The sequence below is a fragment of the Siniperca chuatsi genome, linkage group LG12 (assembly GCF_020085105.1).
Source record: "Siniperca chuatsi isolate FFG_IHB_CAS linkage group LG12, ASM2008510v1, whole genome shotgun sequence".
NCBI lineage: Eukaryota > Metazoa > Chordata > Actinopteri > Centrarchiformes > Sinipercidae > Siniperca > Siniperca chuatsi.
In genome coordinates, this window is record NC_058053.1 from 557,324 (window position 1) to 574,820 (window position 17,497).

At 39.6% G+C, this 17,497-nt stretch overlaps 1 protein-coding gene across 5 annotated transcripts; it reads left to right on the forward strand.

Moving 5' to 3' along the window:
- Positions 1-1,572: 1,572 nt before the first annotated feature.
- On the forward strand, positions 1,573-17,078 carry LOC122885858 (homeobox protein engrailed-1-B-like). 5 transcript variants are annotated; one of them, XR_006380210.1, is made up of 3 exons: positions 1,573-3,050; positions 9,294-9,358; positions 14,987-15,099. XR_006380210.1 is itself a non-coding variant. In XM_044217563.1 (2 exons), exons 1-2 carry the CDS (start codon positions 11,737-11,739, stop codon positions 15,304-15,306), a joined length of 879 nt encoding a protein of 292 aa, XP_044073498.1. In that variant the 5' UTR covers positions 9,375-11,736; the 3' UTR covers positions 15,307-17,078. The 5 variants fall into 5 exon arrangements, 2 of the variants coding, with proteins under 2 accessions (XP_044073498.1, XP_044073499.1); XR_006380209.1 differs by lacking the exon at positions 9,294-9,358 and having other exon boundaries at positions 14,987-15,122; XR_006380208.1 differs by lacking the exons at positions 9,294-9,358; positions 14,987-15,099 and adding an exon at positions 3,145-3,471.
- The last annotated feature ends 419 nt before the right edge of the window (positions 17,079-17,497 follow it).

The following is a 17,497-nucleotide window of genomic DNA, read 5'->3' on the forward strand; positions in this document are numbered from 1 at the left end:
AAATGCATAATAAAAATGCATACAGATGGAGAGGGAGAGAAGTAGAGAGGGATAACTAAGGGATGGTTCAGGACTCACCCAAGCCAGCCCTAACTATAAGCTTTATCAAAGAGGAAAGTCTTAAGCCTACTCTTAAATGTGGAGATGGTGTCTGCTTCCCAAACCCAAACTGGGATCTGATTCCACAGGACAGGAGCTTAATAACTGAAGGCTCTGGCTCCCATTCTACTTTTGGAGACTCTAGCAACCACAAGGATTTGTTGTGTCTCTGTAATTAATATTATAAAGAGTACGGTCTAGACCTGCTCTATAGGAAAAGTGCAATGAGAAAACTTCTGTTATGAATTGGTGCTATATAAATAAAATTGAATTGAATTGAATTGAAAGTAACCCTGCATTCTGGGAGCACAGTGTTCTAGTTGGGTAATACGGTATTATGAGCTCTTTAAGATACGATGGTGCCTGACCATTAAGAGCTTTGTAGGTGAGGAGAAGGATTTTAAATTCTATTCTGGATTTTACGAGGAGCCAGTGCAGAGAAGCTGACATTGGAGAAATATGATCTCTTTTCCTAGTTCTTGTCAGTACACGTGCCACAGCATTCTGGATCAACTGGAGACTCTTAAGGGACTTATTCGGGCAGCTTGATAATAAGGAATTGCCATAATCCAGCCTAGAAGTAACAAATGCATGGACTAGTTTTTCTGCATCATTATGAGACAGGATGTGCCTGATTTTTGCAATGTAACATTCAAAAAAAGGCAGCCCTTGAAGTTTATTTATTGTGGGCGTTAACAGACAAATCCTGATCAAAGATAACTCTGAGGTTCCTTACGGTGCTGCTGGAGACCAGGGCAATGCCATCTAGAGCCACTATATCTTTAGACAATGTGTCTCGGAGGTGTTTGGGGCCAAGTACAATTTCAGTTTGGGCAGAGTTTAACATCAGAAAATTGCAGATCATCCAGGTTTTTATGTCCTTAAGGCATGCTTGCCAAGTTTAGCTAACTAGTTAGTTTCATCTGGTTTGATCGATAGATGTAATTGGGTATCAAATGCATAACAATGAAAGTTTATGGAGTGTTTTCTAATAATATTGCCTAAACGAAGCATATATAAGGTGAATAGAACTGGTCCAAGCACAGAACCTTGTGGAACTCTGTGACTAACTTTGGCGTGCACGGAGGACTCACCTTTAACATGTAAAAACTGAGATCGATTTGATAGCTAGGATTTAAACCACCTTAGTGCGGTTCCTTTCATGCCAATTGAATGTTCCAGTTTCTGTAATAGGATGTGATGGTTTTTGAGAGAGAGGCAGAGAGTCAATAGTTTATGGGTTTAAAAGTCCCATATTATGCTCAGGTTCATACTTTTATTTTGGGTGTCTACTAAAAAATGTTTACATGTTGTAATGTTCAAAAAACACATTATTTTTCTCATACTGTGTCTTGCTGCAGTACCTCTTTTCAGCCTCTTTTTGTAACACTCTGTTTTATTGCCTGTCTCTTTAAAGTCCCCCCTGCCGAAAATCTGCTCTGATTGGTCAGCTCCCACAGTTAGTGGAGATGGCAGAAATGGAGTCAGAGGAGGAATCAGAGCGCGAAATTAGAAACGAGGACCCGAGAGGATTTGAAAATAAAAAGAAAAGGAAGAAGAGTAACTCAAGTGAATCCAGTCAGAAAGAGGAAAAGTATCTTGTTGGGATGATAGCTGTGACACAAACAGACGGCATTTTCAAGAATCCACATGAGGTCGGAAAGTTTGTAGGAGGAAAGCTCGGAGATGTCAGATCGGTCAGGATAACAGGAAGTGGGATGGTTATCATTGAAAGTGTGTCAAAGCGTCAGAGAGATAAAGCCCTGAAGATTCATGCATTTGGAGATCACAGCAGTGTGAACTGCTTCCCACTTGGAGCAGAAATAAAGAAGAAGGGGGTAGTAAGCGGCGTGCCACTGTCGGTGGAGGCCGAGTCATTTCGGGAGGTTGAAGGTGTGTGTGAGGCAAGAAGGCTGACAAGATTCAGAAATGGGGAGAAGGAGGACAGTAACTCAGTGTGTTTGACTTTTGAGGGGGAATTACCGGAAAGAGTGTACATAGATTATGTGTGTTACAGGGTGAGGCCATATGAGAGAGCTCCTCTCAGATGTTTCTGCTGTCAGGAATATGGACATGTTGCTGCAGGATGTAGAGGAGGCAGAAGATGTGGGAGATGTGGGAAGGAAAACTGTAAAGTGGAGAAAGAGCAAGCAAAGTGCCTGCACTGCGAGGGAAACCACCATACGGGATCAGCACAGTGTCCTAAAAGAATTAGGGAAATAAAAATGAATAAGATCAGAGCAGAAAAGGGATTGTCATATGCGGAAGCTGCTAAGAGTATGGAGAAAAACGGTGGAATGGTGGTAGTTCAAAAGGAAAAGGAGAAGAAAGGAAATGGAGATGAGCAGAACATCAGTATGGACAAGAAGCGATTTCTGGCATTTATTGCCATGGTTATAAACTGTGCGGCTGAAATGAAGAGGAAGTCAGAAAGGATTAAGATGGTGCTGGACCCTGCAAGAAGATTCTTGAATGTTGTGGACATATCTGGAGAGGATCTGGATGTTACACTGAGGGAAGGAGTTGCAACAACTCAGACAATGGGGTCTGGGTTATAGAATTGACTATGGCATGGGATCACGTTGGGTGGACACTGTAAAAAGTTTAAACTGTGAAGCTGTTAAAATTCAGTAGGTGGCGGTAATGCGCAAGTAGGGACGCCAACCGCCATAAAACTCAAAAGAAGAAGAAGAAGTCGAAGTCAGTTCCCACAGGCTTGAGGAGGCACCGCCCACCAACTTCCGCATCAGCTCTGCCGGTGTTTTTTGCAGCTAAGGAATCACTGTAGCTAACGCTTAGCTGTACTTCTACCGTGAATATCACCACAACAACCGTTTCTAAACCTAAAACTTCACAACAGCACATGTTCGAGCGGGAATCTGACCCGAAATAGTGGACAAATGAACAACACTGGCAATCAAGATTACAGGTTTCCCTGACGTTTTCCTCAGGTAAATACTGGTTATATGTCTGTCATAAAATGTTAGCTTAGTATTTATGCATAAACTTTCAAAACGGTACACTGTTTTACGTTTGTGTTTACAGGTACATTTGTCAGAAGTGACCTACAGAGCCCAGTGAAGTAGAAAGCATTGAGATACAGCGATAACGAAACAAATACAAGATGTTAAACATTAATCAAGTAATTATTTCTAGTAAAACAACAGTATCAACATTATTGTATAGTGAGCCACCCATGTGTTATCGTCTATGTACACATTAGTTACATCAGACCAGTGACACTTACCATGAGTTCAATTCAATTTTATTTATATAGCGCCAATTCATAATAGAAGTTATCTCATTGCACTTTTCCTATAGAGCAGGTCTAGACCGTACTCTTTATAATATTATTTACAGAGACCCAACAAATCCCACCATGAGCAAGCATTTGGTGACAGTGGCAAGAAAAAACTTCCTTTTAAGAGGCAGAAACCTTGGACAGAACCAGACTCAATGGTGGGCGGCCATCCGCTGCTGCCGTGTTAGGTTTTGAGAGAGAGGGGAGTGGTTTGGGAGAAGGGGATAGGGTTAGGGAGGCACAATGCAAAGACCACGTAGAATTTATTTATTTTTTTATATATAGTAGAATAGTAATTATAGTGTTAATATTAATAAATTAGTAATAATAGGAATGACAGCTATAGGAAGAATAATGTCAGCATCAGTAACAGAGCCAATAACAACAACTGTAGTAGCAGTTGTCGAGCAGGAACACAGGGGCAGCAGGTGGCCCGCAACCACAGATCCAGTCTCTGCAGCTCCGGAGGCTGAAATACCTGCTGAAAGCGACAGAAGGAGAGAGGAGAGAAACGAGAAAGCACAGAACTACGGGAGAGAGAAGATGTTGAGTTAGTAACATGCAGTAATGGGATAAAAATGCATACAGATGTAGAGGGAGAGAGGAAAGAGGTGCATTATGGGAAGTCTCCCGGCAGTCTAGGCCTATAGCAGCATAACTAAGGGATGGTTCAGGGCTTGCCCAAGCCAGCCCTAACTATAAGCTTTATCAAAGAGGAAAGTCTTAAGCCTACTCTTAAATGTGGAGATGGTGTCTGCCTCCTGAACCCAAACTGGGACCTGATTCCACCGGACAGGAGCTTGATAACTGAAGGCTCTGAGGCAGAGATATACCTGGAACAGACTTTATCCTGTACCATGTCAACATAACATAAGGTGGAATACTTATCTTACAAAGCAAATTGCTTATGTACTTGAAATACTGTTCAGTGTTTTACTTGTCAGAGAATTATCATCAGTTGATTAAAAGATCACGTCCTCCAACGGGGTAAATGGTTTCTTGTATGAAGTTGTGTCAGCTGGTATTGGAGCTCTCAGGTCACAGTAGTCATCCTGACTTGTCCTGTATATACAGAGACTTCCTGAAGCTGCTTGACACTGTTGTTGTCAGACCTTTGCTTGACTGAAGCACGACACCTGCCTAGCAATAACTTCCTCCTCTGGTGATTTCTCAGACTGTGAAGAGAGTGGGTCCAGGAACACCTTACAAACACAAGCTTCATCAGGTCACTAAGATAACCCTTAAAACACAGCAGATTCAGTGTTACATGTACATTATACAGTCATGTTTTATCAGTGCCAACCATTTACAACTGCAGATAAATTTGGTCCTGAATGAAGAAGAAGAAGAATGTAAGTGTGTGGTGATCACAGTACTAATGTCAATGTGATTACAGTATGACCAGAGGAAACCAAAATGACAGTGTGTGAAGTGACCCGCCCACTGTACAATTCTTGAATCTGGCTTGTTATATCATACTATGTTTTTTTTTTTTTTCTGACATTTAAATATTTTTCTTCATTAATTTGCTTTCTCTAAGGATCACTCCAGTGATGATGTAGCCTGATGATTGCAATGTGAATATATGGTCCATAGACAGATGATTTGGAAATAAATATTGCTTCAAAGTCTCTTGATACTTTAACTATTTGGCGTTGTAATGGCACATAAATATGAAGTAATAGTTTGACTGAGTACTGGAAATAATTAACATTTGGATACCTACAAACTTTAAATTTTACCTGTAACATTACAGATAGCAAAACCATACATGACAAACTGTGTGCAAAGTTGAATTATTGCCCATTATAAACAGAAATGTAAATGAACTAATATTTTGCAGCTAAACCAACATAAACATTAAATTTCACTAACCTACTTGTGCCGTTATTCTTCAGTGTCCTTGGAAAGTAACCACTGAACCTATAACTGGGAATTACATAGCTTCACATAGCTTAACCGCGTACTTGGCTATGTACAGGACTGTGTAACGTTTGTGAATGCATATGTATTCATTTGGTTCACTGAGTTTTATTGCTGCAATGTGCTTTTCACTGATGAAGGTTATGCTGGTAGCCATATGTTAGGTTGATGTTAGTGATGCTTCACACAGACACAGGGTCTTGCATGCAACTAACTATCATTCTCTTTTAACCTGACACCATTTATCCTACACAGTTCACACATACACTCCAATTTGACCTTTAAAAGAGCCACACTCTTTAACATACATGGCCGCCCAATGAGTCTGGTCCTGCCTGAGGTTTCTGCCTCTTAAAGGAAGTTTTTCCTTGCCACTGTCGCAAAGTGCTTGCTCATGGTGGGATTTGTTGGGTCTCCGCTATATAAATATGATTGAATTTAATTGAATTAATCTTATGTTCTAGTTTGTCAAGATATGCTGTTGTTGGGATGTTAGCTATAGTAGCAGGAGAGTTGTGAGTATTGCTGTCTGGAGCTGGTTTGCTAGCTCTGGGAAACTGTCTCGTCCTCTCTGCATGTTAGCTTCGCAACAGCAACTGTAGGGAGAGTTTGCTAACCCACAACCTAGCTAACGTTAGTTACATTACTTGCTGTGTCATTGTTTGCTCTATATGTTGGTATTTGTCATGGTATTGGATTTCTCCAGAATCACATACCCCACCTTTAATGAACAAAATGAGCAGAAATGTATTATTTGGTTAATTGTGTGATGTAGGTGTGTTGCTATGTTAAGAGTTTAGAAAAAGTATCTTAAGTATAAGTAAATGCTTGTTAGCAGTTGTAAAAAAACAAACTGTAATATAAGTCTTACGGCTATTACTTAAAAGTCTCTTATATGTCCACCAATCCTGCACCCAACATAACTCATCTACCCACATTCACTGGTAATATCTAATGTTTAACAGTGATGAGTGGAAACATTACAGAGCACAATCTAGAACAAAATGACACCCATAACATGCAGGAACATACATAAAATGAGACTTATGTCCATAAATCCCCAGTGCATGCTGGGAGGCTTCCCAACACACCTCCCTCATGTAACTGCAATCACATGATCAGCACTCAGCCAATCATATCAATGCTGATCATGGTTTCACCTCTCCATTCATTTGGCCTTTATTTCAAAATAAGAGTGCACTGTTATTCATGATAGGATAGGATTCATCCAGGATTAACAAATCGTTCCTCAAACTGCTTTCAAAGAACCAAATTAGCTGGATCAGAATTAGTTTATTTTAGCCTGATAGCACAATGTTAGCCTGAATTAGTTAAGGTACATTTGAAGAACGGGGCCCAGAACAGCTTTTTTCCACACATCATCACACTCATCAACAGTTAAATCAGACATGAGAGGAACTAAAAACAGTTCTTGTGAAATAGCTGCAATACTAAATCATATTAATGTACTATAGCGTAACATAAACATTGTGCGATGACAAGGATAATGTATTATCCTTTCATTGTCATACATCAAGTCTAAGCACATTGCATATACTGTACATATACTCTTCCATCAATATATGCACATAAAATACTTCAGCACATATACAGTAGAGAGGAACTTATTTTCTACACAGTAATTCTAATTTGCAGAACAACTTTCGGTCAGTCATCTTTTTCATAATCAGAATTTAAAGTTGTCAAAACACAAATGAAACAATAGCTTAACAACAACACAGATGTGAACATTGAGTGACTTTTTCACACACACGTACACCTACATATATACTCACACACATGTTTGCATCTTTATGTCACAGTACACATAGAAGCATATACACATGGATACAGGCTGTTTAAACTGTTGTTTTAATCCTGAAAATCTGAACCAGGGATGGGGGCTGCAAATGAGCTTCAGATAGATGCCGTTATATCACTTCTTATAGGTTACAATGTTCATCTGTACTGTCTAACTAACAATCTGACTTGTATATACATCACTATATACAGTCCACTATTTGATGTCCAGGGCCCTTTTCTTCAAATGTGGCTAAACTAATGCAGGCTAACATGCTGTTATCAGGCTAAAATAATCCTGTTTATTCTCATCTAGCTAATTTGGTTCTTTAAAAGCCGTTTTAGGATTGATTTGTTAATCCTGGATGAGGATATATTGAATAACAGTGTGCTCTTATTTTGAAATAAAGGCCAAATGAGTAGAGAGTTTAAACTATGATCAGCATTCATATGATTTGACTGAGCGCTGATCATGTGCGTTACATTTTGGGAGGTCTCCCAGCATGCACTGGGGCAATAGATTCATGGACATTAATTTCAATTTAGGTGTCCCTGCATTTTTACCACTGTTATTTTGTTCTACACTGTGCTCCACAATGTTTCCAATGTTTCCAAACTTTGATCATTGTTAAAATATTACATATTACCAGTGAATGTGGCAGTGAGTGATGCTCGTGTATGCTTGGTGAGGTTCTCTCCAATAGATGAACATGAGGCTTTTTAGTGATAATCATAAGCCAGCTATGAAAATGGAACCTTACTAAATCTCCCAAAAAGCAGCATAAACAATGTTCTGCAGTTAATACATGTTTGATGTTTAAGTGTGCTTATGTTTGTTTAGCTTGTTACATTTGTTTAGCTGTATGTCTGTATCATCTTGTAAATGTGTTCTCTGCACTGTGTGTAAATATATTAAAAGCCACTGATAAGTGGAGTCAAACTTCTTGTAAGTCATAATTTTACACGTGTTACTCTTGTTGACCACTAGATGTCGCTCAGATATAATTTTCTCTCACTGTGTATTGGGCTGTTTCAGTGAATTTGGATTGTAGCAATGCACTGTGAAGCACTTATGTGATAATAAAAGTGATGAGGAGTTAACGGTTGAGTCAAATTTCAGCAGTTAAAGCATCACCACCTCCTCGAGAGGATTCCTCACTGCCACCATTTCCTGCTGTAGTCAGAATACAACTTGTTTTTTCTTCTACATTTTTCTACTTTGCCACCCATCTTATATTTTGTAATTATAAATCAAAGTTGCTAAGTGTTGCATGTTTTTTTACTATTTCTTTTGCAGCCCTTTTGTCATTGACACAGGCAACTAATACTATTTGGTGCTTTTTTAAACAAAAACCTCTTCTATAACATACTTGTATACTTGGTCTTTACTTCTAGTGTCAGTTCACATCACAAAGACATTATATCAACATGAGGAGGGAAGTCAGTTTTAGGTACACGGTTTACTCAGCATATATCCTCATCCTTTGACTTTATAAACTCTCAGTTATCTGCACCGCTCTATGATTTTTGTTCATACTGGACAGCTCCTTTTAAAGCTTTTCTCTACCATTTCCTCAGAGAGAGTTTAGACTCTCGGACCTGCAGCTTCAATATGCCTGTTTAACAGCCAAACTGAGTCACTGTGTTATAGGTAAACAGCAGCATCTTAAAGCCTCAAAGCTCCTGAGGAGGGTCAACTTTCACATTTGATAGATGGTCAGGGAACAGATCATTTCGGAGTTTTTGATAAGTTTAATAATAATTTCATGTTTTGAAAAAGATTCATAAAAGTTTCCCATGTGCTGGAAGAGCTGTGATCATCTGTGAGCTTTATTATTATTATTGTCATTGAGAAAATATAAATAGGCATAGTAATTTATCTAGAGCTGATTCAGCTCAAATGTGTTTCTTTTAGCCTACAGCTGTAACATTTATTTCCTAATAAGGAAACGTTTTTTTTAAATGTGGATTTCTTTCCTTCTTTTGAAATAATGTCCCACAATACCCCTGTCCTAACAAATGTCTCTAATAGGTTACAGATGATACCATACTACAATGAAAAATTGAAATGTCTGTGTATTGTTTTTATTTGAACGGACTAATTGATAGTATTTTTAAATTGTTATCCATTGATTTGTATAATTTGCTGCTGTTATTCCATATCCTTTAGGTGCATCTTCCCTGCAGTGACACCAAAGATGATCTCAGATTGAATCTTAATCTTCAGTATAAATGGTAAACAGTGAAGATGTTATTAATCAGAAACAGTCTCTAAATCTCAGTTCTTCCATGAGAGGAGCTGACCGACTGACAGCATCTGAAATGAACAAATGTTCATCCAGAAACAGATCTTATCAGCCTCCCGTTACAGTGTGTGTGTGTGTGTGTGTGTGTGTGTGTGTGTTTGGCCTATAAAGTGGATAATCCCAGCTCCAGTCTGACTGGCTTCATAGGAAATGTTATTAGAAGTGAAATCAGCAGGAGGAAAACCTGTTTCCTGTTTAACTGTCTGACAGCTTATAGCCCTATAGGTGTCACATTAACTGTATGATGACAATTATTGTGTTGATAAATAGCAGAGTGATCTACAACAATTTAATTATAGAATTAATAAACACTTACAGAGTGAAGTGGTAGTGCCCTGGTCTTCATGTTAGCCTATATATTTATATTTATCTTATGGTAGCACAAAAGAAAAATACCATAATAACACTATAAACACTAATAGATATTATAGGATTATTATAGGAACATAAGAGATAAATAGCATTTAGTAGCCACTACAGGCTACACAGACTGTTTTCTATGGGTAAATATATTGTTTCTGTGTTCTATTAGTTCATGATGAACACACGGAAACCCCTTAGGAATAACGCTGATGCACATTAAAAGACTGCTAAGACTCAGACTCATTGAGTCCCTAGAGGAATATTATAGAATTATTATAGGAATATTATAGTGACACGAAAGTTCATTAAATGATGTTAGATTTTTCGGAGAAATAGTTCATTGGTGAATGCCAGATAGGAATTGATTGTTATTAAGATTAATGGTGAATTTCTCTATATAGACTGTAGACAACACATATATTTGTCAGTTCTTGGTGTAAGAGGCACTCAGGCCTCCAGATTTACATAAAAAAAACAAATAAAATAAAGGACTTAATATGAATTACACCAATTAAATTGTTTCTTCAGCAGTCTCTGTATTCCAGGTTATACGGCGAATTAACACATTGAAAACACTCCTGTGCAGCGCGCCTGTCTATTATGTTGCATTTATTATTCTATCGGCCCACTTTGCGCGCACTTTGATTAAGTGTTTGGCGCTGTGACGGTGACAGAGGCTTTGAACCACTTTTCTCCCGCAGCCAGGTGATGAAAGTCCGGCTGATCAGGCGGAATGCGGAGTAATTAAAGCCTATAAATTATCCGCCGGGAGCTTCTCTCTCACAGAGAGATAAGAGCACGCTTTTCCAGAGATGGCCTGGAAAACAATACCAGCTGACAATGGTTGCTATAGCGCAGAAAGGAGGAGAAAACATTGGAGGTGGGGTGTGCATCAAACGTGGAGGTGAAATATGAAAATGTGTGCAGCTGCAGGCCTATTCTCCATGATGACACTGTGTGTGTGTGTGTGTGTGTGTGTGCTTGTGTGTGCTTGTGTGAGAGAGAGAGAGGCCCAAAATGCCCTGTAGGTTACATCAAAAATTCACTGTGGGCTACATAAAAGCACCACTCTCTAAGATTTTTGGATGCAGGACGCTTAAGTTTATGGGAAGTCATTTCAAAAGAAAATTGGCCAATTCGGGAATCATAGTGTAAATATTGTTGTTTTGTACGCAAGGCCCGTCTGTCCCACAGTGCCTACCCAGTTAAAAGTAAACCATCTAGAGGTGAGCAGTTGAATTCCATCCAAAAATCACCAGCAGAAAGCCACGGGGATGGTGTGTGTGAGGGTATTTGTGTAATTCTTCTCGTGCTCTCTCATGGCTGTATAAAATTTAACAGATACACCGTAACAAGGCTGAAGGCGCGGGGCAGTGATAATCTCTTGTTGGGTTTCTCTCCGAGTGCTGAATGCTGCTCACTGCTCCACAGCTCCCCTTTTTGCTCCGAGACGCCTGACATTATTGGACATCGTCACCCCATGTCCAAAAGTGTCCCGGCCGATGATTGGCCCGCTGGGCTTTGGCTGTTATTCATGCGCCTCCGGTTGGTGTGTGTGTGTGTGTGTGTGTGTGTGTGTGTGTGTGTGTGTGTGTGTGTGTGTGTGTGTGTGTGTGTGTGTGTGCGGACATGGTAATATGATGTGAGGACTTTGTGAAGATCCGACTGTCATACAGCGATGAAAAGCTCTGGGTGTGTGAGAGTAGTGCGCAATAGCAACCTTAGCCAGTCTTATAGTAAGTCACCGACCATGACGCGCCGGAGCGCCTTTACGCAAGCAGGATGTCCACAGTTTGCGAATAATTACACCAACCAGCAATATTCCGGAGAAAAAATAAGTATGTTTTAGTGCTTGCTGTTGTCACATTTTGGATACAAGGCTACAGGCCCACAAAGTGGAAGTGGATTGAGAGAACAGAAGCCACGTTCTTCAGAGAAGCAGCGATGGAGGAGCAGCGGGATCTGAACGGCACGGATAGCAGCGAGGGAGAGAGCGTCTCCCCGTCTCTCAGCCTGCCCTCGCCGCCCATACTGCCTCTGCAGGTCGCCCAGCAGGCCCACAGAACCACCAACTTTTTCATCGACAACATTTTGCGGCCGGACTTTGGCTGCAAGAAGGAACACGGCCTGGTCCCGCGGGAGAGGGCGCAGACCTCCGGCCGGGAGCGCGTCCACTCTGTGGTCAGCAGACCGAGCCTTCCTGGGACGCCGTGCCAGGACTCCAACTGCAGCACTGACAGCACTTCGTCCTCCGCCTCCTCCACCTCTTTGCCGAGTCCCAAAAAGAGCAACGGCAGCGGCGGAGGAACTGCAGCCGCCGTTGTCTCCACCGGGAGCAGCAGCGTGAAAGCCGAGGAAAGGACCGGCGGCGGAGCTGGGGAGAACACCTCCTCCTCGCTGGTGGTGCTGAACGGCACCGGGGCACCCACGCCGGAGACCCAGCCGCTACTCTGGCCTGCCTGGGTCTACTGCACCCGGTACTCGGACAGGCCCTCATCTGGTAAGGCAATAGTTTCATGAAGAAAAACAACTCCGAGCGTGCAATTCGTTTTATAATGGAGGGATCATCCCAAGTTAAACTCACTTTATATTTGCTAAATACGTTTTAATCTTCTTTTATCTGACATACCAAAATAAAATTATCACACATGTAGCAATTTTCATTCAATAAATCAAGAGACTTTTTTTTAAAGAAAGTAAAGCGGGAAATAATGTTTGTAGAACATTTTAAGACGACAAACTCATAGGTCATAGATATAAATACACACATACACTCACATATAAAGAGTTTGTTCATCTTAATTCTACTATCAAACATGCAGGCCACTCTATAGTGTTTTAAAGAAAAAAATGTAAAATAACATTTGTTTATGAGTTAAGCTTCCTTTTGATTTCTTAGAATACAGTTTCTTTCCAAATCCTTTCAGTATTTGAATTCCCAATGAGGTCTGCACAATATTAGATCCATTAGATATTAAATATATCACACGCTTTATCATTCCCGTCAACAAGGTAAAAAAAAATAATAGCTTACATTTTACATGTTTTACTTTTATTCTGATTTGACCCTGAACTTATTGGGCCAGACCAAGACATAGCCTGCTAATGCGTTTCAACAAGGACTCAACAAAACATTTGCAACACATGACTTTTACTTAATTATAAACAACAACGATACAATAGCCTGTGTGTTGTGTAGAAGTTTCCAAAATGAAAACAACTTTTATGTTTTTCTCCTTTTCTTTGACTTAATATTCTTTTCTAGTTCTTTTTCTTACAAAATAAAATTTATATTAAACAAAAATAAAAAGTAGACTAGCTTTAGATATTTTTATTAGTGTTATTAGTTGCACATTGAAGAAAAACACATGCAGCTAAGATTTTAATTTCAATTAAAAAAAACTTGCCAATAAAAACTCCTTTGAAGGTTGAGTCAAATATGTGTTATTCAGTTGTCTTATTTATTGAAAAGCTCACTCTCTTTTAGACACAATATGTGTCTAATTTCCTAAGCAGTTGGCCAGCATTGATCCTATAGGATTATGATTGTACAGATGACAGCATTACAAGACTCGAAGCTTTTGACGGTGTGTGGCACGTGTTTTGGTTCAGGGATTTGATGTACGGATCGACAGCCATTTTCTATCGATATCAAATCATTTCATCTGTGATCGCCGTGTGTGTCTCTTAAAAGTGTAACCTGTTGTTAGCTGAGATGGAATATATGAGCTGCTGTCAGTAAAGCATGGCAGAATAAAACACAATGGAATTAAAGGTAAATAATGGCTGTCAGCCCTCCCTGCTTCCGCTACAGGAGACATTTTGAATTCATTTACCGCCTGTTTGATTTGGGTCTGCCTTCAGCCGAAATTACTTTTAGTTTCACCAAACTACAAATATAATAATGTGTAAAATACATGGATGACACGAAGGCTTTCTCCTGAAAACCTTTTTATTTATTTAGCCTTTATTAACTGAATAACTTTTTTAGATGATCTCCTGTTGTTATTTTTGTGCTAAAAGACATGCCTACTGATAAATCTGTTGTATTTTATAGCCTTTTTATTTTTTTTATTTTTTTTTGATAGGCTAAAAATAAATAGATGTGTAAAAATAAGCCACGCACTCGGAGTTAAATTTTAAACGAATAGCCTACATATTTTATTCCAAAATCCAGACATAATCTTACATCTGGGATATTTCAGAGCTATTGCGCATTAGTTGACTACACTGTAGAAGTCTGTGTAGTAATTTATTTATGAATTTAACTTCGTTCAGTCTGGCTGATCTGTAACTTTCAGTTTTTATTATTCGAATTATTTACTCAGATTGGGAATTCCGTGGTTTTTTTTCATTTATAAAGAAGTCTGTAAGAAATCGCAGGGTTTAATGTGTGTGTGTGTGTGTTGCACTTTTCATTCTACGTCAGTTTGTTTTCCATTCTGGGCCTCCTCTGTGTGTTCAATATTAGCCTATATATACACAGTATTTTGATTTACGTGACCACCGTAGGATGAAATAATTGTGTAATAATAATAATAAAGTTTATATGTATGGCACTTATCAAAGCCAGCGTTACAAAGTGCTTTACACATAAACACAACAATAAAATACACAGGGATGTATGAATTAACAGGCAGGCATAGGGAAAATGGATGATTAAAAACCAAAAATAAAACACTACGGATAAAATGTAAATATAATGGGTGAATTAAAACCTAAAACAGAGCAGTTCAAGACTTAAGTGCATCGCAAGAATAAAGTATAATGTAACGCAATAGTTAAGAATTTAAATAAATCTAAAATTAAAAGAAATATTATATAAGAAGGCCTTTTGAAGACTTATTCTTATCGGAAGACCTTCTTATAATTTTTAATTCTTAAAGATGTATGTAGCGGGTATTACTGTGACATAAACACCTGTGTGATGTGAGTGTGGTGTATCAGACAAGGGTTTAGGCTGCTGTATTCATCCATGCAGTCAAAACAAGGCGGTAATGGTGTGTGTTAACGGGCTGATGCTCAGCTGGAGCTCACTGCAGCTACAGCTTCTATATCTGTTCTGTATCTTCTGCTGCTGCTGCACTGACACCCATGGAACACTGTACATATGATCCTTAATCTCATTCATTATTGTTCTACATGCGCTGAATATTTATATTTCCGCTCTCCTGTCCTTTCGCCCTTACTGCAGGCCCAAGGACACGGAAACTGAAAAAGTCGAAAAGCGGCAAAGAGGACAAGCGGCCGCGCACGGCCTTCACGGCCGAGCAGCTGCAGAGGCTGAAGACCGAGTTCCAGGTGAACCGCTACATCACGGAACAGCGGCGGCAGTCTCTGGCCCAGGAGCTCAACCTCAACGAGTCCCAGATCAAAATCTGGTTTCAGAACAAGCGGGCCAAGATCAAAAAGGCCAGCGGCTTTAAGAACGGGCTGGCGCTGCAGCTGATGGCGCAGGGACTGTACAACCATTCCACCACCACCATCCAGGAGGACAAGGAGGACAGCGACTGAGGAGCCCGGACTGCGTGCTTTTCACCGCTCTCCTCCACACACACTATGTACATTGTAAATATATAATATCTAATTTAATGATGAGGATGGGGAGGGGGAGCTGAGCGGATCTTCTTCACACGTTTTGTAAGCATCTCTCCTCTTCTTCATCACCTTCTCCTCGTCTTCAAAAGTGACTGAACAGCAGAACAGACAGACTGCAGACTCTTGGACTGACCTGCCACCATAAAACCAAAGATTTTATTGGAAAACAGCCTGGACAGTTTCAAACAATAAAGAAAAAAGCAACATCCCCCATTTAGCTTATTTCTGTTTCCCCTGAGCTGAGAGTGTAATGGACCCATCCTCCTCATCCAACCACACCCATAATAAGCCCACACCGGCTGATGTTTCTGGGAAGTTTCACTTCCCTTCAGCTCATGCTGCTTTGGTTCTGGAAGGCGCTGCTGCTGCACACACCGCCCCCCCACCACAAACACCAGGAGAACGGCCAGTGGTTTCATTAGACTTTTGTTTTATTGATTTTCTGGACCAACTGACGTCTAAGAGCTGTAATAATCCTATAGTACATTTTACAGAAATGCCACACACATTTTGAAGTGCCAAAAAGAAAAACTATAGTGATGATTCAGGGGAAGAACGTATGGTACAAGATTGTCACAAATTTCTTCTGAGCACGAGAAACGCACTGTAAATCCCTTCAGGATTATTATTGCAATACTATAATGTCAGGGCCTTAGCTACCACTGTGAATACTGAGGTTATGTGTTTGTTTTTTGTTGAAATTGGGGTTTTGAACAATTCACAAAAGAGAGTTAACACTACAGTAAAGAAACTACAATTAAAAATGTACACATAATGAGAATTGTATAGCTGATTCCAGTATTTTTAGATACAAAATATTTTTAGGCCAATAAATAAATTTGATAAATAAAGGACTCTGTGTAGAATCTTACTCCTGGCAATGTGGAGAAGGCTTTGACACAAAATTTACACTGTACAGAAAATATAAATGAATAACTAACAGGATAAATAAAATGTTTAGAAAAAAGTAGATTCTTGGGGTGGGGTCAGAATCATGACCTCAGTATTTCTAAAATCCTGCATACAGCCTGCACAAACACGCTCATCCCCATAATTAGTAATATAGTAATGTTTTAGTGATACAACATTAAATCTACTTTACAGTGTGAGGTCACCAATTGAGAGTCATTCTAAGTTTATATAGTCTATAATGATGCTGTAAGACATAAATACACAAAGGTAGTCAAAATCCATCAAAAGAAGATGTTAAATTCTTCACAATAATAAGAAATATATATCATATTCCTATCATTTCCTGTGTGGTACTAAATAGCCTCATGGTTTTATAGTGATTCTTCATCTAACATTATGATTTTTTTGTAATGCTTCCATTTGGACCCAGAGTGTATTTAAACTGTTACTTTAAGGGAATCTATAATATTCCCACATTTCATTTTCACTATGGTGTTTGTATAATATCCCTCTGAAACTGACTATAGGATTACTACAGTTCTTACAGAGAGGATCTATACAGAAGGCTTATACTGTATACACAAATAACAAATTGAGTATTTGGCCTCTCTTGCGTCATTTCCTCTTGTTTTGCCTTTGTTTTGGCAGGTAAAGTTGCAGAGGCCTGCTGGCCTGTAGACACACAGCAAACAGCATCTGACTATCTGAGATATATGTTAGCTATTCCCGGAAGAAGAGCGGTGGTGGTGGTGTGTGTGTGTGTGTGTGTGTGTGTGTGTGTGGGGTTAATGTACATTTAAACCATGTTTTCAAATAAACACTTTTATATTGGAAAAGAAAAAAAATCCTCAGGGAACACACTGACCCATTTTTTTCGGTGGATGACACCACACCGAATATTCAATTAATAAATGGAAGAGTGTGTGTGTGTGTGTGTGTGGGGCTCATTGGTTCAAGTGAGTGGGACAACTGAATCCATATTCATAGGTCATTGGAAAGGAGGTGAATTTACACTGCGAGACGCGCCGCTATCAGCGCTGTTCAAAGCGTTGCAGAGCATGAAATTGCCTCTCCGTCTCTGTGTTCACTCATTTCATCAGCCAGCCCTCTGTAGGCCTGAAACAAACATATAGAGGTGTTGGAGCTATAGGACAAGGAATCTTCCTTTGTGTGTGTCTGTGAGACATTCAGACAG

Coding starts and splice junctions, on each gene's coding strand:
- LOC122885858 (XM_044217563.1), top strand. CDS start 11,737: ATGGAGGAGCAGCGGGATCTGAACGGCACGGATAGCAGCGAGGGAGAG. Junction 12,293..14,983: donor CTCGGACAGGCCCTCATCTG/GTAAGGCAATAG, acceptor TCGCCCTTACTG/CAGGCCCAAGGACACGGAAA.